This window comes from Chrysemys picta, chromosome 8 (genome assembly GCF_011386835.1).
Source record: "Chrysemys picta bellii isolate R12L10 chromosome 8, ASM1138683v2, whole genome shotgun sequence".
NCBI classification, from domain to species: Eukaryota; Metazoa; Chordata; order Testudines; family Emydidae; genus Chrysemys; species Chrysemys picta.
Genome location: NC_088798.1, coordinates 90152098 through 90177047, shown reverse-complemented (window position 1 = coordinate 90177047; position 24950 = coordinate 90152098). Strand labels below are relative to the sequence as shown.

The 24950-nt window shown below is 41.7% G+C and overlaps 1 protein-coding gene across 9 annotated transcripts in view; it reads left to right on the top strand.

The window, feature by feature from the left end:
* The window catches only part of NEURL1B (neuralized E3 ubiquitin protein ligase 1B), a 222754-nt gene that overhangs the window by 191218 nt on the left and 6586 nt on the right, over nucleotides 1-24950 (top strand). For 3 of the 9 annotated variants that reach the window (XM_005298051.4, XM_005298052.4, XM_065555907.1), the window contains 2 exons: nucleotides 16340-16900; nucleotides 22260-22964. In XM_005298051.4, the coding sequence (XP_005298108.1) occupies nucleotides 16340-16900; nucleotides 22260-22964 (1266 nt within the window). Of the gene's footprint in view, nucleotides 1-7009; nucleotides 7286-9583; nucleotides 11772-12545; nucleotides 12686-13778; nucleotides 13914-16339; nucleotides 16901-22259; nucleotides 22965-24950 lie in introns of those variants that run through there. The other 6 variants (XM_065555901.1, XM_065555902.1, XM_065555903.1 and 3 more) reach the window with 6 other exon arrangements.

Genomic DNA, 24950 nt, shown 5'->3' with positions numbered 1-24950 from the left:
CTGCGTAGGAAAGTTAGGAAGTATGGCACGAGACCACCCTGGCTTAACCAGGAAATCTTCAATGATCTAAAAATCAAAAAAGAGTCCTACAAAAAGTGGAAACTGGGTCAAATTACAAAGGATGAATATAAACAAATAACACAAGTATGTAGGGACAAAATTAGAAAGGCCAAGGCACAAAATGAGATCAAACTAGCTAGAGGCATAAAGGGTAACTAGAAAACATTCTACAAATACATTAGAAGCAAGAGGAAGACCAAGGAGAGGGTAGACTATTACTCAATGAAGGGGGGGAAACAATAACAGAAAATGTGGAAATGACAGAGGTGCATAATGACTTTTTTGTTTCAGTTTTCACCAAGGTTGGTGGTGATTGTACGTCTAACACAGTGAATGCCAGTGAAAATGAGGTAGGATCAGAAGAGGCTAAAACAGGGAAAGAACAAGTTAAAATTTACTTAGACAAATTAGATATCTTCAAGTCACCAGGGCCTGATGAAATGCATCCCAGAATACTCAAGGAGCTGAGTGAGGAGATATCTGAGCCATTAGCGATTATTTTTGAAAAGTCATAGAAGATGGGAGAGATCCAGACGACTGGAAAAAGGCAAATGCAGTGCCAATCTATAAAAAGGGAAATAAGGACAACCCAGGGAATTACAGACCAGTCAGCTTAAGTTCTGTACCCAGAAAGATAATGGAGCAAATAATTAAGCAATCAATTTGCAAACATCTAGAAGATGATAAGGTGATAAGTAACAGTCAGCATGGATTTGTCAAGAACAAATCGTGTCAAACCAACCTGATAGCCGCCTTTGACACGGTAACGCCTTGTGGATAGGTGAAAAGCAGTAGAGGTGGTATATCTTGACTTTAGAAAAGCTCTTGATACTGTCTCGTGTAACCTTCTCATAAACAAACTAGGGAAATGCAACCTAGATGGAGCTACTATAAGGCGGGTGCATAACTGGTTGGAAAACTGTTCCCAGAGCGTAGTTATCAGTGGTTCACAGTCATGCTGGAAAGACATAACAAGTGGAGTTCTGAAGGGATCAGTTCTGGATCTGGTTCTGTTCAATATCTTCATCAATGATTTAGATAATGGCATAGAGAGTACACTTATAAAGTTTGCGGACAGTACCAAGCTGGGAGGGGTTGCAAGTGCTTTGGAGGATAGGATTATAATTCAAAATGATCTGGACAAACTGGAGAAATGGTTTGAAGTAAATAGGATGAAATTCAATAAGGACAAATGCAAAGTACTCCATTTAGTAAGGAACAATCAGTGCACACATACAAAATGGGAAATGACTGCCTAGGAAGGAGTACTGCGGAAAGGGATCTGGGGAATCATAGTGGACCACAAGCTAAATATGAGCCAACAGTGTAACGCTGTTGCAAAAAAAGCAAACATCATTCTGGGATGTGTTAGCAGGAGTGTTATAAGCAAGACGCAAAAAGAAATATTTCCGCTCTACTCTGCACTGATTAGGCCTCAGCTGGAGTATTGTGTCCAGTTCTGGGCGCCACATTTCAGGAAAGATGTGGACAACTTGGAGAGAGTCCAGAGAAGAGCAACAAAAATGATTAAAGATCTAGAAAACATGACCTCTCAGGGAAGATGGGGAAAAAAATGGGTTTGTTTAGTCTGGAAAAGAGACAACTGAGAGGGGACATAACAGTTTTCAAGTACGTAAAAGGTGGTTACAAGGGGGAGGGAGAAAAAATGATTTTCTTAATCTCTGAGGATAGGACAAGAACCAATGGGCTTAAATTGCAGCAAGGGAGGTTTAGGTTGGACAATAGGAAAAACTTCCTATCTGTCAGGGTGGTAAGCACTGGAATAAATTGCCTAAGGAGGTTGTGGAAACTCCAGCATTGGAGGTTTTTAAGAGCAGGTTAGACAAACACCTGTCAGGAATGGTCTAGACAATACTTAGTCCTGCCATGAGTGCAGGTGACTGGTCTAGATGACCTCTTAAGGTCCCTTCCAGTTCTGTGATTCTATGACTTAGTGCATGTCTGTCAGCTGCCATTAGTTCCTTTTTGTATATGTAACTAGCTTCTGTTAAGTGTATTAGCACACAGGGTTTTCTGTGAAATTTGCTGGTTAATTTGTAGTGCATTGCTATCAACTCATTCAAATGAGTTCCCATTTCTAATGGTAAGTGCACTGAATTAGATTTTAGACTGTACGCTCTTTAGGCAGTGACCTGGTGCTCTTGCCTGTCAGTAAAATGCCTTGCACACACCTGGCATTTATATAAAGAACACAGTGCAAGTCCTTATGATTTAATGAACTCTCCGTGGAGTATGAACTGTCAGATGATTTTTTTAAAAAGTAATTAGCCAATAAATCCCTTTCCTGCTAAAAAGGGGTGTTTGAGTGTGGATATTGGCTGTTGCAATGTAGATTTTAAAAAGTTATTAGATACATTAAGTGTAATTCTCTTCAACTGCCAACAGGGAAATAGTAAATGGGCTTAATGTAGAAGAAGAAACGGGTAGACAGGAAAGAGATGCATGCCTGCTAGTGGAGAAAAGCCTGTCTGTGCCTAACACACTGGAGAAGGTCAGGGAAAGTCGATCTCCCCACCTTAATTCTATCAAAGCCAGGAGACTGCTAGAAATGACCAACTGAGCAGAGCTTTGTCACTGCTGCTAAACTGCTCATCTGTTACACACAACCCTTAAATTAAAAATAATAATAATTTGAAAGGGTATGTGGGGGAAGACCCCTCATCACAGGCTCTTTTTGTTCAATTCAGTTCTTCTATGTGTTCAGCATCTCCTTGTCAGCATATGCTGCTTCCTGTCTATCCTTCTGCTCCCACATGCATGCTTCTCTGGTGGAGAATGCCAGCATCACAAAATTGGAATGAAAGACATTTGGTGCTACTTGTTTCAAACAGGCAGAAACACATAGGGTGTTCGTCCCTTGGTCTATATTTTATTGTAGCTGCAATCACAAGAGACTCTAAGCTGTGAACATATAATTAAAAATCTTGTCTGGTAATAAAATCCTGCTCAGTGCAAAAAACAAACCCCCCAAATCTCCTATTTTCTACATGTGATTTGTAGGTTTATTTTCCCCAAGAAAATCTAAACAAGGCAAATAATTGACTTTAATACAAAGTTTGAGCCCATCAATTGGTGTAGAACAGGGGTCGGCAACGTTCGGCACGCGGCTCGCCAGGGTAAGCACCCTGGCGGGCCGGGCCAGTTTTATTTACCTGCTGACGCGGCAGGTTCGGCCGATTGCGGCCCCGGGCCAATGGGAGCGGCAAGAAGCCGTGGCCAGCACATCGCTCGCCCGGGCCAGTTTTATTTATCTGCTGACGCTGCAGGTTCGGCCAGTGGGGGCCGCGATCGGCCGAACCTGCAGCGTCAGCAGGTAAATAAAACTGGCCCGGCCCGCCAGGGTGCTTACCGCTTGCCGAACGTTGCCGACCCCTGGTGTAGAAGCCGCGTGCCGAACGTTGCCGACCCCTGGTGTAGAAGCTGGGGTTTTCAGACATCTGTTTGTATTACTTCATTGGAGGTTTATATGGTCTCTGATTGCATAAATACTAAGAAGTGGGCTGTCTTACATTAAAACAGGAATTTAATAAGAAAGAAGGATCTGTACTTTGAGAGATAACAGCTTGTGCCTTTCTGGTAAGACATTTTGAAGTTGTTGACTTAAAACGTACATTGTTCAAACAAGGTACGGCACTCCATTCTCTAGTTGGTATATCCCTCTACCTATTCTTACTGCAGACCGCTTTCTTCAAGGAATGCACTATTTGTGCCTGAAATTTTATCCATACTTATGTTCTGACAACAAAGAGTCTGATTTTAAGTTTAAATGGTGGTTTTCCCTCCCCTCACCTTGCTATAAAGTATTTATTACTTTGAATTACTATTCATAAAAACATAAAGGAGCCAGCTAATACGCTTTTGAGAGAGAGAGAGAGAGAGACAAAAAACATAAACCAGTAGCTAAACTGCTTGCAGCCCCCAACAAATCTCGCCCACAAAACTTGGCCCCCATTAAGCTCCTCCTTCCACAACAGTAAGTAAATAGGCCTTTTGGTTTACCTAGAGGCTCAAGCGACATGGGTTATTTTGGACCAAAGTGAAGGAGCAGGAATTGGATTGATTCTGGTGCCGTCCTGTTAAAAATTGATGGGGTCCCAGTTTGTACAACCCCACATATCGTGACTGTTTAGGATAAATTTTTCCAAACAGTGTGTGGATTTAGCCCCGTGGCTTCCACTGCTGTTCAAGGCAGACTCAATCGTTGTCTGCCCTGTTGACAGCGTAGTACATTTCAAATGAAATTGTGCTGCTGATGTAGTTCACATGCCTGGCCTCTCTCTGCCTCAGCCATGTGCTTGTATACTTACACAACACACACTCTAGTAGTCTTGATTGATTGATCCATCTTCCCCTGCCCTTCCCGCACATAGAGGTTGTCAGTTCTGAATCAGTTGCACTGCAGCTGTTGATGATTCAATTGTGTCCCCACCTCCAAAATCCCTTTATCCTTAAATCTTTTACGGGAAAAGAACTCTTTGTAATCCACGAGCTAACCCAGCAAATAGGAAAGCTGTATTTTTTCCCATTAATCTAACTATTAACAGTTATTCATGTCTCTTCACCCCCGCCTCCCAGATTCCTTACATATTGTTTCTGAAAAATTTAGTGGGATCGTAGCCTTTGTATACATAAAGAATAAGATGATTGAAGACCTGGTCACAGCTTTATTTAGCTTCCTCCACTGTGTGTTCCTCCCAAAGCATTTTCCCCTGTCTTTGCCAAAACACTGTTTAGACTGTGTGTAAATATAAAAGAACTAAGTTTTAAAATCCTATACCATGTTGGGAGCCAGGCCTCTGGAAGGAACATCTTCCTAGAGGCCTCATTTCCCCTTCTACTGTGGGTTTTGTGGCTCTCTAAAGACCTATCAAAAGCCTTGCATTGTGAAGTATGATGCTTATCTGGTTATCCAGCCTAGTTGTTTGGACTGAAATAGTACTATAGCTTTAAAAAAAAAGGGGGGGGGACGACTGGATTCTTTCATGGTCTCTGACTACACAGCAGTTGTAATTAGTAGAAAGAAGCTAGAACCACTGTGAAGAGTCAAGCTTCTGCAGCAAATTTAACAAAGGCAAAGACAAATAGCCAGGTCCTTCCATTCAGTGTAGCACTTTCTTGGAGGAGTTTAAAGCACAAATGGAGTGGAGTGCACTCTGTTCAGCTCCTGTAATGTCACTTTGGAGTCGAATGCTCTTGCTTTTCATTTGTGTCTTTTTTTCTACCTTCACAAACCAATCTCAATCTCTCAGCAGTTTAGCAGCTAATATTGAAAGCTCTGTTGCTTTTTACTGAGTGCGCAGAAGACAATGAAGTTAGGGCTATTCTTGTCTCAAGGATCTTACAACCAAACGTAGACAAACACAGTACAGTTCCACCATAAAATCATATGGTGCATACACAGATCCATGCAGGAATTTGACAGTGTGGCTCCTGAGTGTGTCTCATGAATTGGGCTTTGTCCAAATATGCTTTTTGGGGGTGGAAAAGGAATTAAGAAAAATTGTATAGCAATATGAATTCATTGTGGGCACTGAGTTTTATAGAGTTTCCATAGAACAATAGAAACGCAACCCATGCTGAATTACAACTCTTATTTTTTAAGTCTTTTCTTTGTTTTACTAGCTATTCTCCGGGTGCAGTGTAGTGACGGTTTGTGTCTGTAGGGGATGGGTTGGATTTCCTGTGTCTGATGGACAACAAAATTCTTTCCCTGTTCCTATTCCTGCCTGTGCTGGAAGCGATGTACTGGTAGACTCATTGGAATGGTGTGCAAGCTACAGCACTCTTTCCATGGGCCCCTGCATCTCAATGATGGAACAAAGTTAAAACTGCTGCTGTGAGGATATTAATAGGGAATGCATTTCATTCTCCAATTGCATTAAAACCCATTCACATTGGAATGACATGATCATGAGTTATAAGTGCCCAGTGCACATAACTTAGTACAGTTGGTAAGAATAAAGGTGCTTTGCTAGAAAACAAGGCTCTACTAGGGAGTAATGGGAGTTACTCTTGAGGCAAAAGGGCAAGAGAACAGACTATTTAAATGTTAATGAGTTCACCAGAATTGTGTGTTCCTACCTCTATTCTCTCTGTGAAATCAGTGTAACTATTTGCTCTTTCAGACCAAATACTTCAGTGTGATTTTTATTTTTTTAAATAAATCAAAACATAAAGCATTGGTTTGAGAAATAATCAGTTGACAGTATTGGTACCAACAACCCTACAACTTAGCTTATTTGCTCTAGAAGGAAAGGAATGTTTATAAGCCAGAACTAAGGGATGGCTACAAATGGCAAGGAGGAAAGTAATTTTTAAATCTGTGAAAAATACTGCAATTATGACAATTGTTAATATAGTTAAGTGACTGACTGAGAACCTGAGTATTAATAGTTAGAATTTATTCAGTGTCCTGAATGTTTATCCCTGACTGTTAACTTTCTATCCCAGCAGCCATTGGGACTAGTGCATGGAACTGATAAAAGAAACAATAGCAATTTATTCCAGTTTTGCGCAGTTCAAACCTTTGATCACTACCAAAAACTGCCTCTTTGACTCCAAGTTTAGGAAGAGTGACTACAACAGGAAAAAACCCCAACCCTCTCCCTAAATTAGTGTGAACTTAAACCGTTGTCCTTGTTTTTTTTTTTTTTAGTTAAAAACATACATGATGACTTCTTTTCTATATCACATCAACTAAGAAACTTAGTGATGCATAGCTTTGCTATGCTGGCCTTGTATGAAAACTAATATGCCTTGTATATACAGCATATTAATGAGCACATAGTCCAAAATTGCTGACCAGATTTATTTATAGTAAGATTAGCTGCCTGACTATTGTTAAGATGTTTTTCTTTAGCCCATAGCCAAAGGTTTCACTTTCATCCATTTTTGCATCCCTTATTTCATTACTTTCAAAACCCGGCAGACAGGCCATCTTTCAAAGCATTCTAGTTCATGAGTTCGTGAGCACGGCCTTCTGAAACAACACGAGCCAATGGACGTGGGTGTCAACAAAATGTGACCGATGATGACAAACTGAGCACTTTCCAAGGCTTCCATCTATCATGCAGCTGCTTTCATCGCTTGCACACAAAGAGACTCAAGAAGGCAGAGTGGACCCTGCCTTTTCTCCATCTCTCTCTCTGCCTCATTGATTCCAAGAATTTGCTACTAAAATGTATTCATTGACCAGACTGAGTGGGTGAGTTTTTCCATGTGTTTCCACTGAGTTCAATTTGTGCTTATTTATATTACAGTAGCACCTTGAGGCCCCATTCGGCGAGGCACTGTGCAAACACATAGGGAGAGGTAGTGTCTGCCCCAAAGAGCTTTCAGTCAGAACAGACAAAAGGTGGGAGGGGAAACAGGAGGCAAGGGTAGGTGAAGTCACGGAAGCAGGAGTAGAACTCACTCCTTCTGGTTCTCAGTCCTGTGCCCTGTTCCGAGACGATACTGCCTTCCCTCATAGTCTGTCCCATATTTTGGAAATCCAGCCTCCCCGCCTCAAAATTCTATGCTGGCTCACATTCTTTTCTTAACAGCTGAGCACATTTTTTTGGTTACCTCAGCTATGCAAAACGATAACAAAAGTTTGACGAGTGAAGAATTTTCTCATCAGCTTCAGGACCAGGAAAATACCCATCAGCTGCTTTGAGTTTAAATTATGTTTCACTTTCAGGTGACAAAACCGAAGTTGTTGCATTAAAAAAAATTATCTTGAAGAGTAGCTGGGGTTAGGGGCAAAACATATTGAGCTCAGAGTTGATTGTGGGGACTGGGGCAGAAGCAGAGGAAAACTATCCAATGTATTCTGCTGGTTATGCATGAAGACAAAGGGGTGCTCAGATCTAAGAGAGCAACAGAAAAACATAGGCTCTGAAGAATAAAGAAACGATTATACCTGTCAACATTATCCCAAATTATACAAGGCTCTGATTATTTTTGGAACAGTTTGAAGGTGTTTTTGAAGGTTTTCAAACTGGGAGGATGAAAATAACCCTAAAAATATGCAACCATGCATTGACATCAAGACAAGAGATTGGTCCAGTGTGCATTTTAATGCAGAGTTCATCTATAGTTGTGTTTAATTAATTTCTGAATAATCTCTCATGCAAGGGAACTGCATAATGTCAGCTTTATATGGTGTTCAGCAACAACCATGGCAGCTTCTGTTCCTGGGGAGCATAGAGAGAGTTGGTGATATTTCGTGATACAGCAGGCTACACAGTCCAGGGTGATGGAGCCTATGTTGATGATGAAGAAGCCACTTCTGGTTGGTGCCACTCTAGCTCCATTCAGGATGGTGGGTCAGGGGCTACAAGGTCAGTTGCCATGTACAAAGAAGAGAGAAGGACTGTCGTCCTCCTCCCCTCTCTTCCCCCAAAAGCAGGACTATTTACGTAAAGCATCACAGCACTGGAATCTTGAAATAGGTTTCTGCCACACTGTGAATTTGGAGGTAGACTGGTTGTCCTAAATGCCTTGTGATACTGTATGATCATCTGTAGTTCATGAACGACTTCTTTGCTATGGCTGTTTTTCACCCTTGGAATAGCCGCCCTTTATTCATCATTTTCTGTCTTTCAGCTGCTGATGCCCTTGTGACCAAGGAATGTTCAGTTAACCATGATAACTTAGGCCTGGGGTTATTTTCCTTTCAAGGCATCCATTCTTTTGTGTACTGTTTTTTAATGATGCAGCTGAACTGTGCGTTTGTGTGAGCTCCTCATGCAGAGAAATTGTTTTAATTTTAGAGGAACAGCCATGTGCAAGTTTGTTACTTGAGGACACATCTGGAGATAGGAGACTAGACTGGTGTGGAAAAATAGCAAGTCTCAAGAGAAACTGCAGAAATATTCTTAATTGGTGGTATTCTTCAGAAGTAGTTTTGCAAACGTTGCCGTTAGCAAATAGCCTTCTTTGCAAAGAGGAGAAACATTTGGAAGACCAAGAAAAATTCGTTGTTGGCCTTTGACTTGAAGTAAGGCCGTGTCTACACTAGCGAGCTTACAGTGGCACAGCTGTACCAATGCATGTAGCCGCTCTATGCCAACGGGCGAGAACTCCCCCGTCAGCATAATACAACCACCTCAACAAGCAGCGGTAGCTTTGTCAGTGGAGAAGCTCTCCTGCCGACGTGGCACTGTGTACACTACCACTTATGCCAGCCAAACTTATGTCGCTCAGGGATGTGGGTTTTTTCACACCCCGAGTGACATAAGTTTTGCCGACATAAGTGGTAGTGTAGACATGGCTTTATGTGTTCACTGCCAAAAAAGGGTATGTTTTTACGGTGAGAGAGAGAACTCAAATTAACCATCTCAATGTAAAATCCCAATGAAGACAAAGCACAGGCAGTTTTTGCCTTGATATTGCTTGTTGTGGTGAACCCTGTATTGCCCAGCTGGGATTTACCTTGACTAGTTACATTAAGGTAAAAACTATAGTTCATTGTCCCCACTAGGATAGCTATCTCATTGTAAAAATACACCTTTTTTGCAGTGACGACATATCCAGTAAGGGTGTATGTGTGAGTGTGAAATAAGAATTTCAACACAATCGTACTAATTTTCATTAACCTTTGTGCTATGGTAGATGACTTCATCCCCCATTTCTTAAAATTTCATAAAGAAGTTCAGTCCCATAGCAAAAATTTCACATTTTCTGGGTTCCATTATGAATGTAGAAGCATCCCTTAAAGAGGTCACTTTGTCTCCTCGCATATATATTTATTTGCAAGAGCTGCACAGATTGTTTCCAAAACCACTCAACATTCCCTCGATTGTTCGGGTTGTAGTTTTTGTTACTAATGGGAAACTTGTCCTAGGTCAGTAGAATGGCTAGCAGACTCTTCAAACAAATCATGTCTTTGTTTTTTAGAAGAAATCATGTGAACTTCAGGTGATGCAAACCCACATGAATTGAAAATGAGGAAATCATTCACATGACCCTCTGCTCTCCAATGACCAAGTTATATACAGTTCTAGCTCCTACACTTCCAAAATGACTTACAAATTCAAAACTTCAGTTATAATGATATTGCTGTGAGGAGTCCATACAGGCATATGTCAGTTTGCATCTAACCATGAACTTGTAGCTTTTTTATTTTTTTCCCTATTCTTTTCTTTCTTTTAGTATTCTATGGCCAGCGTTACCAATGCAAAATCGCTGTTTAGACCAATTTTACCGAATTAAAAGTGGCCCGATTTTTTTCCAGAGATGTTGAACACCCTCAATGGTAGTTGATATTATTAAGGAGCTGCAGCTCCTTAGCACCTCTAGAAATAAAGCCACACTCATTTAGGTCCCTAAACATAGATTTAGGGACCTAACTTTGGGAACTGAAGTTGCAAAAATTTGACTTAACCATGTGTTAAATATGTGAAATTAACACTTCCTCAGAGGCTGCTGTCATGTTCCCTTTATTTTAAACATCGAAGCAGTGCACTAAGAAAAAATTATTGCAGATTGTATTCCTTGGTCTCAAAAGATTATATAATCAAGATTTAATACATATTTAAATGAAGTTCTACTGCATTTTATTAGAATGTTCTAAGCAGACATGAAATAAACAACAATAGAAAGCTTCCCTTCCATCCTAACGTAAGTTACAAAATGCATGTACGTACAGCAGCATCACATGTCCTTTGTTGGTGAATATTCTATGGTAGCAGGCATTGCCGGGTTGCTATGTTTTCATTGGACCGCAAAAATAAATCATGGCAGGATTTAGCCATCTGGGGCGAAAGGAGAGTTTCTATAATCTAGTTAACTTTTAAGGGGAGCACTAAACATTATTGTATTGTCACAACCTTCCCATCTGTTGGGGTTTGTGATGGGATCCTAATAAGAGGCCACCGTAACATATTGTGCCATGCTCTTTGAAAACCTCCTTTATTATTAAACAGGGCTGTGGCAGCATTTGCCTAACAGTTTACTGTGAAAGGAAAAAGTTCTAACGTTTCTGATAAACCCATTTGATAAAGCTGTGCCCGTAAAGATAAGGTGGTGGCGATAGGCATGTTCCTGGTGTAGTAAGTAGTAACGGACACGTTTCATACTGCACTTCATACTCAGCATTCATTCTCTGAGCACAATGGGAAGGCCAAACTTCACTGTCACAATGAGCTATTAGCCCCTTTAGCACCACTTACCAGGCTGGGCATTGTTAATAATCCATCCATTCCCTTTTCTCCTGTGGTGTGTGCTGTGCTCGCGTCTGTGGGTATGCCACCAGCAATAAGAATCTGCTTTTGATCGCTATTCTGCTTTGTCTTGCAGTTACCCAGTCAAAGGTGCATGCTTTGGACTTTCCCCAGCTAACCTCCCTGGGGCAAGGACCATCTTTGTGTTCTGTGTTCGTACAGCGCCTAGCACAAGGGAGTCCTGGTCCATGACTGAGGCTCCTAGGTGCTCCGGCAATACAAATAATAATAATAATATAGGAGTAGTGTCTTACACAGCACCTCTGATTTCATTCCACCTCAGCGTTAAAGCATGACCTTGGTTATTCTCAGTTACTGGTACCCAGCAAGTCTAAGGTTAACTTTGATTTCCAGGACCTGCTTCTCTTCTTGCTCACTTTAGTGATTTCAGTGGAATTACTTCAGATGTCCTATAAGTGAAGGGAGAATCGGGCCTCAGGGCTTCAGAACAGCAGCAAATCATCAGGCCAGCCATCACCTTTGGTTTGTATAATGGACAGCAGCAGCTTTTCATAGAACAATACAACAATACGAGTGGTGGTGAAGGTGTGGTTGTGGTCCGCTAGAATCCCCAGTGTTCTGCATAAATGAGCTAGAAGAGTTTTATTTTTCAGCTTAAAACTATGAGAAATATATGGAAATTGCCCTGTCTGTCCGCACTGTGTGTTTGAAATACAAAATGTGTCTTGACTATAATACCTCCCTAAAGGTCAATATAACTTAAGAAATAAATTTACTAGACTTTTGAAAATAGGCTGAGGTTTTAGATGTGGTATGAGTACATATTGATTTGCTGTAGAGTACGTGGGTCTCTGTTAGAGAAGTTTAATTTTGCTTTAGCCCAGTTTATGTAGCTCTGCAGAATAGGTTCATGGAAATACTGAATTAAAGTCAAATACCATTTCTTGCTGTGTATTTTCAGTGAGAAATGTCTACCTATAAATTATTTTTTCTTAATTTCAGTTTGCTTTGATTTGCCTAGTTTATTTCCATGTTCCCTGAAGCCCTCTGTACTACTGTAAAACCTTCAGAGTGTTTAAGAGACTAATGTTGTAAGTGTCATGATGTTGATTAGTTCAACTGAGAAGAAAGAGAATGGCAAGCTTTATAATGTAGAGAGGGTACAGATTGGGTTTTGTGGGCCTTTTGCATACCTTAATCTGTTTTAAGAACATATGTGTATATTTAAGAATGTACCATTATGATGGTACCTGAGTGCACTGAGTACCTCACAGTCTTTATTCATTCTCACAACAGATAGGAAGATGCTATTATCCCAACTTTGCAGATCGGGACCTGAGGCACAGACTAAAAAGTGACTTGCTCCAGGTCACGTGGGAGGTCTCTGGTGGTGCAGGAAACTCAACCTCATTCTTCCAGGTGCTAGGCTAAGTGCTGTAAGCAAGCCTTGTTATTTACTCTAAGGCTTTTATTCTTGAATGAAAATGTGAAAGCTGCAATAGGACTATAATGTAATTGCAAACGCTGATAGTTTTCCACCAACTCTGTTTCTTGATGTCAGGTATAGAAAGAGGAGGCAAGAGTGGCGTATGTTTTAGAGAAGTAATACAAGCAATAAACTGAGAAAAAGCAACAAAAAATGAGCAATACTGTGTGAGCAATGCCTTTTCTGGCTCTCGGGGTAAATGGAGTTTTATTCAAAATGGAACCAACAGGTGTTCATGTTAGGAGAGAATGGCATTTTAAATAAATTATCCATTCATTTCCTCTGGAGAGTTTCCTATTGTGTGGTCACAATGTGCTTTCCTGTTTTTAAAAAACAACTTAAAACAAAAAATAAAACCCTAGCCTATGGCCTATGGCAGGATGGAATGAGAGAAGTGTTTGAAGTGGGGGGATTTGTAATTGCTTTTCCATCCTTTGCACTGACATAACTGACACTCCCCTTTCATTCTGTTGCTGCTTTTGAAAGTTCTGTGATAAGTACATGTGGAGAAAATATTGTAAGATAACTCACTTATAAAAATGCTGTTCCAGTTCTCAGTTTCTATGAGTGTTTCCTTTGTTCACCAACTCTGTGCAGTAGGAAAGCTGATGTTAAAGTTTTTGCAAAAACCTGTGGATTTTTGTGATGCTAGAAAGGAGTAGGTGAACAAAAGCTCTCCTTCCCACTCCCTACCAAAGTAAACCTAAATTGAGGGCAGTATACTGTTTCCCTCCTGGATTTTATTTTCAATCATTTGGAAAATACAGATCAGAGGATTAAAGACTATATTTAACATTAGTTTTGAAAATGTTTTTGCCAAGCTCAAGGTGGGGTGGTACCTGTTGAGGCTGATTGATTGCATTGTTGCTCCAAGACACATTTTGAAGTTGGTAAATGTCCAACTCCAGCTTCTTAGTAAGAATGTTAAAGTTATCTGACCGCCGTTGGTAGCTGCATTTTTACACGCTAGCTGCTGGTCTGTGCATGTTTGTATCAGTGTCCCTCACTTTGCTGAAGGAACCAAAATCACATTCTCTCTGCAGCAAAATAGTTTGTTTAGAACATTTGGCTCTGCACGCATGGAGCGCCACCCACGTTACAACAGTTGGATCAGTGCCAGAAGCAGCTGTCTTCTGTATCTGGGCTTTTAAAGAGGAATGAAACAAAAATCTTCATTGGTGAGTGCAACTTAAAATCCTCAAGGGACTGAGCTGCTGTCCTTACACAAAATTCCCCTTGGAGCATTGTCTGAGTATGTATTACAGCATCTGACTTCATAGGGGATTAAAGAATTTGGTACGTCCTATGCGCAAGCCAAGAACTCAGCCCGTTTTAAGCGTGGCACTGTGAAAGGTTTATCCTCTGTACACCAATGGGCATAACTGATAACAGATTGCAGCCAGGGGGCAAGGTGCGCACACACATCAAATGGATTTAAAACAGTATGTGTTGCATTTTTTACTCTTGATCTCACTTGAGGGCCTCATCCTAGTCTCACGGATGCTAATGGAAAAACTCCTATTGACTTCAATGGGAAACATCTTGCCAGGAACACCCGAGTGTGTGTCCAGTCCAGTAAATTCACAGGTTTGTAGTAATTGGAGCACAGGGGATTTGACAGGCATTGTTTATAGTGCAGCAGTTGCCACGTGCAGTATCCCACTGAAGAAAACACAATAACCAGAAACCACTCTGTTTATCTGTTGGTTCTGGGCCTCTGATCTTTAATATTTAGGACTCTCTTCATGGAAATGGCAGGAGCTGAATTGATTCCTCATGAGCTGTAATCCTGTTTTCTGATATTCGCTCTTGTCCTTTTTCTTCCACCCAAGCCTTTTGCTTCCCTGGACTGTCAAGCTGTTGTTGTATAGAGCACGGGTTTGTTCAAAAAGCGAGTGAAAATACGGGGCTGTCATGGCAGTGCCCATTATATTTTCACTTGCAAAAAGGTGTCATGATTGCAGATCTCCTGCCAGCTCTTCCAAATTGAGTTTTTAGTATCATCTGATGTTCTCTTGAAAACAAAGGAATCCATTAGCGAGTGCTTCCCATGACACCCTTCCTGACACCAGGAGAAGCCATAACTTACGCCCAGGGAGGAAACAGCTTGAGGGAAAGTCCAATTAAAAAAAAAAAAAAAAAGTCACATATGGCAAAATATTTCAAAATCAATGTGTTTGTAGGTTTTATATTTAATATAGCTGGCACCGAACATTCAGAAATTTTTCCTTCAATTTCCTTTTTGTGTCTGATTTTGTATCTTTTAAAAAGGTGTATGAAATATTGGTTACATTTACAACCAGAACCAAAAGGAGGGGGAGATGGGAAGAACAGATGATCCTGTAGTTAGCTTTTCTGTTGTTCTTCTTTATTCTTTATTGGTAGAGTGACCAGATGTCCCGGTTTTTATAGGGACAGTCCCAATTTTGGGGTCTTTTTCTTACTTTCTTTCCTATTACCCTCCACCCCCGTCCCGATTTTTCACACTTGCTGTCTGGTCACCCTATTTATTGGTATTGTGGTAATACCCAGGAGCCCAGTCATGGACCAGGATCCCACTGTGCTAGGTGCTGTACAAATGCAGAACAAAAAGACAAGCCCTGCCCCCCAAATCTTGCAGTTGAGGCTCAAGACTGGAAGCAAAATTTATGTTCTATTCCCATTTCTGTCCCAGACTCACTGTGTAATCTGCACTTAGTGCCTGAACAGGCTCTCATTGAAATCAATGTCAAAATTCCCAGGGACTAAAATGGTGCAGGATCAAGCCCACAAACTCTGGGCCTCCATTCACCTATCTGTAAAATGTGGGTGATGATACTTCCTTACCACATGGGGGTTCTATGAGGCTAACAATAACAATTATTGCTCGTAAAGCACTTAGAGATTTTCAAATGGGGGAGGTGCGGCATCAATGCAATGTCTCTCGATTGTTTTGTTGTTCTGTGAAAGACACTTTGGCTCCTTTATGTGCCAGTGGCATCTGAGGTCTGAATCTAGATATGGTTTCAAGCAGAGCTTTTAACGTTTTCGAAAAACGCTAGGCTGATGTGATGCTCCAGATTCTAAATACCTTGGTTTGTTTTTCAAAAGGTACAACTCCGCTTCTAAGAAACTGTGTGCGTGAGTGTCCCATGGAAATCAATACTTTGTGCACCCCCTCCACGAGCCCTGAGCCTAACAAACATTATTCCTTAAGGCAGTGCAGATCAGCTGAGGGGCTGGCTGTGTGTTAATTGGCACTCGGTTAGACACTCAGTCAAAGATCCTGCTGTTTTCCAAATGGACTAGGACAAATCTAGTAGGAATATGAGAATGTTATTTTTTAAGCTTCCAAAGGTGTAAAACCAAATTTGCTCAAATCGCAGGTTGCCAGGAGTCAGATTTGCATTAAATTTGCATAAAGTTGGACACTTAACTTGCAGAAAGTAGAGCCAGGTGCAGCTGGGAGTGCAGCATTTTAAGCCCAGAAACTACAAATCCCCCAGCATGCAATGCTCCATTTTAATGTGAGCGTAAAGCCACTCACCTAGTTTCACAAACTGAACAAATGCGGGTTACTCAAGCTAAATGTGCCTAACCATGTCGTTATTGTTTCCTTTTGCAGACACAAGTCACCAGGCTCGCTCTGTGTCCAGCAGACCTTACTACACGTTGCCCAACAGCAGCCATGGAAGGCGTTCTGTCCTCACCATTGCAGAGCCCCCGCGTTTCCACTCCCAAGCCAAGGGCAAGAACGTCCGTCTGGATGCCCACTCCCGCAAGGCCACCAGGAGGAATAGCTTCTGCAATGGGGTCACTTTCACCAACCGGCCCATCCACCTCTATGAGAAGGTGCGGCTCAAGCTGGTGGCCGTGCACCATGGGTGGAGCGGGGCACTTCGCTTTGGCTTCACCATCCACGATCCATCACAGATGAGCTCTGATGACATACCAAAGTATGCCTGCCCCGACTTGGTGACTCGGCCTGGATTCTGGGCTAAAGCTTTGCCAGAGAGGTTCGCACTGAGGGACAATATCCTAGGATTCTGGGTCGACCGCCATGGGAGAGTCTTCTATAGTATTAATGATGAGGAGCCAATATTGTTTCACTGTGGCATTAAGGTCTCGGGGCCTCTCTGGGGGCTGATAGATGTCTATGGAATTACCCATGAAGTGCAAATACTAGGTGAGTGTACTTTCTCTGCATTGGCTTGCTCCTATGGGTCATGCTTTCTGTAAAGCCAGCTGCATCTTCATAGAGGAAGCAAACATGGCACATCTTACCTGATGTTCCTAAAAACAGGCTTAAGCATGAACAATTTGTGACTGGCACCGTGAACATTTCAGTATTGCCAGCAGCAGGGATCCAGGGAGCTCCCTGATTCTTAAAAGTTAGTGACTGGAAAGCTCTCATGAATCCTATACAGTCCATCCCCTTGCCAGTGTAATGTAGCTCCCTAAAGTATATTTTCCAGTGCTCTGTCCACTCTGGTTCTAAACCTCTCGAGTAATGGCGTGTCCAGTGTTTCTCTTGAGAAGCTCTTCCGCAATCTAATAGATGTCACTGCTTATTCTTTAATTTCTTTTGCCCCCGATATCCAGCCTCAATTTCCATTTTGGTAGTTTAATCTCATCATCCATAGAGTTCACAGATTTTAAGGCCAGAAGTGACCATTGTGACCACATAGACTCACCTTCTGCCTAACACAGGGCAAAGAATCCTACCCTACAATTTCTGCAGCAAGCCCGTAACTTTTGTTTGAGCTTTAGCTTATCTTTTAGAAAGACACCCAGTCTCTAGTTAAAGACTTGAGATAATTCACTACATCTCTAGGTAAGTTGTTCCTATGGTTAATTAACCTGATGGTTAAGATGCATTGTTTTATTTTTAGTCTAGCTTCAGCTTCCAACCACTTTATCTTCTTGTTCCTTCTTCTGTTAGATGAGCATTCGCTACAATCAAAAATCCCTTCCTCGTGTAGGTACTTGTAGAATGTAATCAAGTCACCTCTACACCTTCACTTGGATATATTAAACTTCTTTAGTCTCTTGCGATAAGGCGTGTTTTTCAGACCTCAAATCATTCTTGTAGCTCTTTTCTGAAACATTTCCAATTTTTAAATCCTTTTTTTTTAAGTATGAACATCAGAACTGGACACAGAATTCCCACAGAGGCAATGCACTGGGAGCTCATGTTCAGTTGGTTATCTGCCATGACCCCTAAGTCCTTTTCAGATTCTCTGCTTTCTAGAATACAGCCCCCATCTTATCAGTGTCACCCACATTCTTTGTTCCTACGTGTCTCACCTTGCATCTGGCTGTGTTGTAATCATTCTTTGTGCCATGCTAAACTGCATTTCCTCTGTGGAGTATAGGCCTTTACAAATATATATTGATGGTGATCATGTTCCTTAGTAAACAGTCAACCTCTAGTCAAGTAAAACACACATAGTTTTATTCATCTTTCCTTCGACTCCTTTAAACATTTATTTTCAAGCTTGCATTTCCTTTAGAAATTTGATTTTTAACTTCTCTTTACAGTCACAATTCTGGTTCTTAGCCAGTCCATGACTGCTTTGTACTCAATATTCATCCATACAGGGTCCTAGTAAAATTTTTATGATCCCTTCCGTTTATTTGCTCATTGTGTCTTGCAGCACATCTCACTAGCGGGTTTCTCTTGATTACACTAAGCCAGGAAAACAAAAATATTTATTTTAAGTGTGCTTGGTTATGTTGCACTGGAGTGAAATAGGATTCTGCTTTGGAGCAGGGTACATCAGTGACTGAAGAGACAAAGTCAATTGAATCAGGCTTCCTCTGTTCCTGTTTCAGATACCCAATTGTAGTGGCCCAGTGAAATGCTATGACTCATCCTCCAAGCGTGTCCTATTCCCCTTCCCCAGCCCCTGTGTCTGAGGCTGCAGTTTATATATTTTATCTCCTATCAGGGCCACTTAGAGCCTCTCACGTTACATTCCAGTGCTATCAAAGGGTTTTTTAGAAATCACAGCACCTAAACACAAGAGAGGCCAGCTTCCACGCTTATCAGCCAGGGGACAGCAGTGTCGTCATTTTCTTTCTAAGAGTTTGGAAACCTTTTCTAAGCTTTGGGTCCCTTCCCTCCCTCATCCCTCCCCCCACTAAACTCTTCCATTTAGACAAGAGATTTAAGGTCGTGTTTCTCTTGACATAGCCTTTTGTCCTCCTGTGTTACAGGTGATATAACTTTTGGCTCAGTCAGTCTACCTAGATTTACAGCTCAACAGACTGTGCTTGCAAGCTGGAGCTGACTTATCTTTGCTCGTATAAACAAGGCCATTACCATACATTTACAAGGCACTGGGCCTGGTGGTACTGCAGTGATGTAATCTGCCAGTTAAGTGTTCTAAGAACATTAATGTAAAACTTGCATGTTTCCCAGGTGCTGCTGGGCTATCTGCAATAGCGTATTATATCTCACCCTGACGTGTGGTACCAAAAAGCTGACCTTAACCAAGTCACTGAGTTCATCAGTGACTTCAGATTTGGTTTGAAAGGGAGGCTTTTGAGTTTTGTCACTTTCAGTGGATGCAATTGCAAAAGAGGATTTGGTTGTTTTAAGCAGACTCTTAAATGAAGCTCCATAGAAGTGATGCATGTAACGTTTGTGAGTTTTTTGAAAAAGACATTCAAGATTCAAGTGAATTTTGGTGTCGTATTTCAAAACTAGCACGCACCAAAACTGAAGTTCAGTTAAAATCTACATACAACCTCTTTCCCCCCACAAACCCCTTCCCTACTGATTAGTTGATTTAATCCGAATATCCACAGCTTTTATTTTTTCTAAGAAGGTGCCTCTGATGTATCAAATGGGCACCAGATCAAATATTTTAGATTTGGCCAAAGTGATTAGTCCATCAGATATTCAGTGATGACCGAGATCCTTTTTGATATGGTACCTGCTATATTACAGCAAATAATGCTAAACTATAAACAGCACTTTACACAGTGCTACTGCGTGCTCTGATTGCCTGAAACATGTTCAGCATTACTATTCAGTTATCCCTTAATTGTAGCTACTATCCACTGTAGCTCTCTAATATTCTATTGGACAACAAATCTATTTAACCACTGACAGGTTGTTGTTTTTTCTCATTGTCCGTGTTGCTTTTTAAATTGTCAGCGGTAGTTCTAGTTCTAGTTAGAAAAACAAAACCCTTTACTCTTGTCATAGTATGTTTTGTTCACCAGTTTGATCCTGCAGTGGTGTAGTGGACAGAACAAAGGACCGGGAATCGGGACTCCTCTGGCCTGATCTTCAAAATGCCAAGTGCCCCACAAATCCCCTTGAAGTCGATGGGAGCTGTAGACATTCCAGATCTTAGAAAGGCAGGCCACTAAGCAACGTTCTCAGTTCTCGCCCTGACTCACTAGGTGATGGTGGGGAAACTGAGTTTCATTTGGAGCAGGGGCTGATCAGCACCTGTGAAATTCAGGCCCTTAATTTCTGTGCCTCAGTTTCCTCCTTTGTAAAATAGGAATAACTACCTTTTGGGGGCTTGGAGGTTAAGTGCAATGTTTTGAGATCCTCAGACTAAAGGTGCTGTAGAATGCAGCGTGGAATTTCTAATTCATGACCATTTATTAATATGACAAAAGCCTATGACGACCTATGCACAGTATTGTGACTTCACTGCCAAGTTGTCTGAATTAGTCTGTCCCTTCTGCTCATTTGGTCTCTGCACATTGGGAAATGTCGCAGAGAGGGACTGGACAGAGGGATTTGCTTTGGGTTTAAGCGTTTTTCTCCTCCTCAATTCTTCCCATTATAAAAAACCCCTCTTTAAGGCCTCTCTGAACACGTACAGACAGTAAATGAAGGTTTCAGATGCCAAAGGGACAATTGTGAGAAGTTTCTTTATTCCAGTCTTGTCGGCTTGGTTTACATGCTACGGTGTTTCTTTAAAAAGCAACAGAGTCCTGTGGCACCTTATAGACTAACAAACGTATTGGAGCATAAGCTTTCATGGGTGAATACTCACTTAGTCAGACATTTTTTACAGATCCAGACTAACACGGCTACCCCTCTGGTGTTTCTTTAGTTTGGCTCTTTTGGTCTGTTAACTAGGCATGCCAGTCTGACTGGATTTCCATTCTAAAACTGCAGGAATGGGGAAAGCTGGGAATGTAGCCCAAATATAGCAGCACTGTAGCCCCTACATAGAATGCATCCTTCAGTGTTGGTATCATGAAGCTCTGAAGTGTCCTTCATCCTGTATCTGAGCTCTACTTATCGCCAGATTCCCTGTCCTTTCTGGAAGTAGCTGGTCCAGCCATTAAGATTACGCTTGAGGCTTTGCTGCTTGGCCACTCAAAGAAATCATGCATCTAAGCCGAGGCATCCTGTCCTTTCCAACCACTGAACTGGCTCGTGTGTTTGCCTTCTTTGGTAAAAATCCAATAGATCTTCTCCCATAAGTAGCAGACAGCACGGATGATGCTGATGCTTTTCCATCTTTGAGAATGAATTGAATCATGGTTTGCTCACTCTGTCTTGATGCCTTATGCGTTGGATTTAGTCTGGGTTTTAATATAATTGCCTAAGAAGTAAATACACAGGCAGCAGGGAGTTGCATATGGCTGAAGTGCACATTTGATTTGTGAGACTTGAGCTTCTGTGATTTCACCCTGCTTTGTAAGAGGACTTTTTTAAAATCAAAATAATTTCCTCCCGTTTTAAATATATATATATATATTAGATGTAGTTTTCATGACCAGCTCTTGACAGGAATCAACGCACAATATCAACTTTGATCATTATCTCGGTCTTAATGTTTCTGGGTCATAAACATCTGTTATAGTCAGTCTCTTGATGAGACAGTAACAAATGGGAAGTGGTCTTCTGACTGAGCCTGTGACTTGCTCATGTGTTTCAAAGCACAGTGACCTCTTCGTTAAAGCGAACATGTTTCTTTTTTAAAAAAAATACTTTTTTGTGTGTAATTTGTCTGCGTTCACATGTATTTTTCATAGTTATGAAATGGACTGTAAAATTAATATATTATGCTTGCATTACCTTTCCCATCACCCTTATGTGAATACAGGGTGGCGGGGGGGAGTTTGGGATGTGGGGGGGCAGGGTATTGGGACATTTCTCATTAAAGCAGATAGAACTGGAGAATGATATTGTATGGAATGGTTTCAAGCCTTTATACCCCTCCCTGATCGCAACCGCCTGTCTAGTTCACTGTGTTTCACCCTGTTTTTACTGGTATAAGCACTTTTCACTTCAATGAATAAAATTTATAGCACTTGCTACTCTTTAGATACCCAGGGATGCAGCCATGCAGCTGACATCTGATTTCCATCATTGATGGTGGTTGCAGATAAGTTTCTCTAACATACTCCATCAAAAATCAGTGGCTGAACACCATTCACTTTCTCACTGATGGTCAGTGGGCAGAGGTCTGCAGGAGAGCTAAATATAGCTGACCTGTAGGGGAGGTTGGGGGTGGGGGAGGTACTTGAATCTAATGCAACTTGTTCTCATAATTGTCTCACAGATAGCATGTTTGCAGAGACCATGACCTCCACCCACCTCAGTGCACGATTGAGCACTTGCCTTCCTCAGAGCAGTCACGATTCCGCCAACTTCAATAACAATGAACTGGAGAACAACCAAGTGGTGGCCAAAATTGCTAATCTAAATTTGAGTCGGGTGCCGGGGCTGTCGATGGATAACCACACAATCCCCTGTTGCCCAAACAGGCGGCAGCGTGCCCAGGGTGTGCCTGCCTTTCTGGATACGGATCTGCATTTCCACCCCACCCGCGGGCCTGATGTTACCTTTTCTCAGGACCGCATGGTGGCGTGCACCAATTGGCAAGAAAGCAATAGGACTTTGGTGTTTTCTGACCGGCCTTTGCACATTGGTGAAAGCCTCTTTGTGGAAATAGGACTCCTAGGGTTGCCATATCATGGGGCCCTTTCGTTTGGCATCACTTCTTGTGATCCAGGTACTTTACGGACAAATGAGCTCCCAGCGGATCCGGACTTTCTCTTGGACCGCAAGGAGTACTGGGTGGTTTACCGAGCATTCCCAGTCTTCAGCAGCGGCGACATCCTCAGCTTGATGGTCTTGCCAAATGGAGAAGTGCACCATGGGATGAACGGAGTCAGCCGAGGGATGCTTATGTGCGTGGACACCTCACAGTCTCTCTGGGTGTTTTTCACAATTCATGGTGTAATCAACCAGCTCAAAATATTAGGTAAGTGCAGCCTAAAAGTAATGTGAAGGGGCATGTGTCTTGTGAAATTTCACCAGATTGTGAGCCTCTCATTCGCACTGGTGACATTGGCTTTCATAACAATGCTCCTGTGAGGAGATGAGCACCACTGTGAATAAGCAGTTCACGATCTGGTCCCTAGTGAGGGTGGTCAGCTCTATCAAGCATGTAATAAAATGGGTGCTTGTGTTTATAAATGGAAAGAAATAACATAGGTATATCCTTAAGGTCATTGGATGAGACTTATGGTTTTACATGGGCTAATGCTAAGCTGTTTTGTATTTTAATACTTTTCACACGAGAATCTTTATGAACCCACTAGTCCTGCCGACGGGTATTAAACTCCGAACTCACTAGCACAGATTATTTTTATAAATCAACAGTGGTTTTAATCTATATCACGCTGTTAGATGGTATTTCCCCAAACACTGCAGTAACTCATTATCAGATGCCACACTTTAGACCATTGCTGTAGAATACAGCTGTGCTCTTTAGAAAGGAAAGAGTGCTTTGGAGGTCACATCTTTCTGCTCCATCTAGAAGCAATTCGCTCAGTTAAATTGAGGCTCTTTCTAACTGTCAGCACTGCAAACTTACTCTTTCCTCTGCATATCTAGCTCTGCTGTTTCTTCTGTGTGCCCTGGGTCATCAACAGCAACAGTGTTGCTTGAGCTGGAACTTTAAGTGGCAGTTTCAGTTTGGATGCATGAAGCAGAAAAAAATGACTACTGCTGCTTATTCTCCAGCTAGAGCAGGTGCCTCTCAGGGTACGTCTACACTGTAGTCTTAGCCTGTGCTCCTACATGTGTTTTTTGCCCACCCCCACCATCCAGACATAACATCTTGAAGCACACGTTTGTTTATGTTTTGAACCCATGCTTGCTTGCAAGGCTGTGGGGTGGGTTAAAGCCCAAGCTGTATTTTAGTTTGGGCTGGAACCCACCCACTTTGCAGTACAGTTTGAGGCTATATCACTTGAGTGCTGATAGTCCTCCAAGACCCTTCCCACAGTTCCCTTTGTGAGACAGACAGGTTCTCCTGCAATTGATCCAGTTGACTGGGAAAAAATCCTAGAGCATCTCAGCACAAAGTACCCTGAGATATGCCCCTAAACACACACGAGCCAGTGAAGAAATAGTTTGGACACAGTAACGGGGTAAGGCTTTGAGTGAGGATGCTCACAATATGGTTAGGCGAATCTGAGTGCGAGTCACACAGAACCAGGTATCAATCACTCAGGCTAGGAGTGCAGTGTAGACATAGCCTAATACGTCACCATGATTTCATTTGTTATTTCTGAGTTATACTAGCTTGTACCTAAAGAGAATCAAGTAAGTAAATATTACCTTGGTAAAAAATGTTTATATGCATTTTTAGTAACCCAAGTGCTCAGTTTCACCCACCCTCAGATATATATGTGCATGCAGCTTCTGGTAGCTTCACTGGGAATGATCTGTGAGCACACAATTTGGCCTGTAAATATTCAGCTTAGAAGCACAGAATAGTCAAAGTTGCACAAGACCTCAAGTGAGTCATTATCAGGACACGGTTAATTCAATTCTCTACAGTATCTGATGGAGAATTCTCAAGCTTTTCTTCCATTGACATGATGCAAAATGTTCCTAGCTGAACAGCAATATCCCTTGTTGCCCTAAGCAGACTAATTATTTTAAACTTAAGTGGAAATAACACATCCCAGTCGCTCCATGTATTGGACTGCATTTTGATTATTATCCTAAAGCACCTTCCATTTAAAAATCTCAGAGCTGTAGCTCTTTAAACTGTGTTGGATGTAGCTTTAAAGATTTTCTTCTCAACTCCCCAGTTGATGAGGCTGGCTGCCTTTGCAGACATAGGTTCATGTCAGGCAACCAGCCACTGGCTGCTTAGTTGTCTTTGCTTGAAAAGATGTTCATATTAAAGTAAATAGGGAGATAATCGCAGCCTCCTGTCTCAGACAGGTGTTCC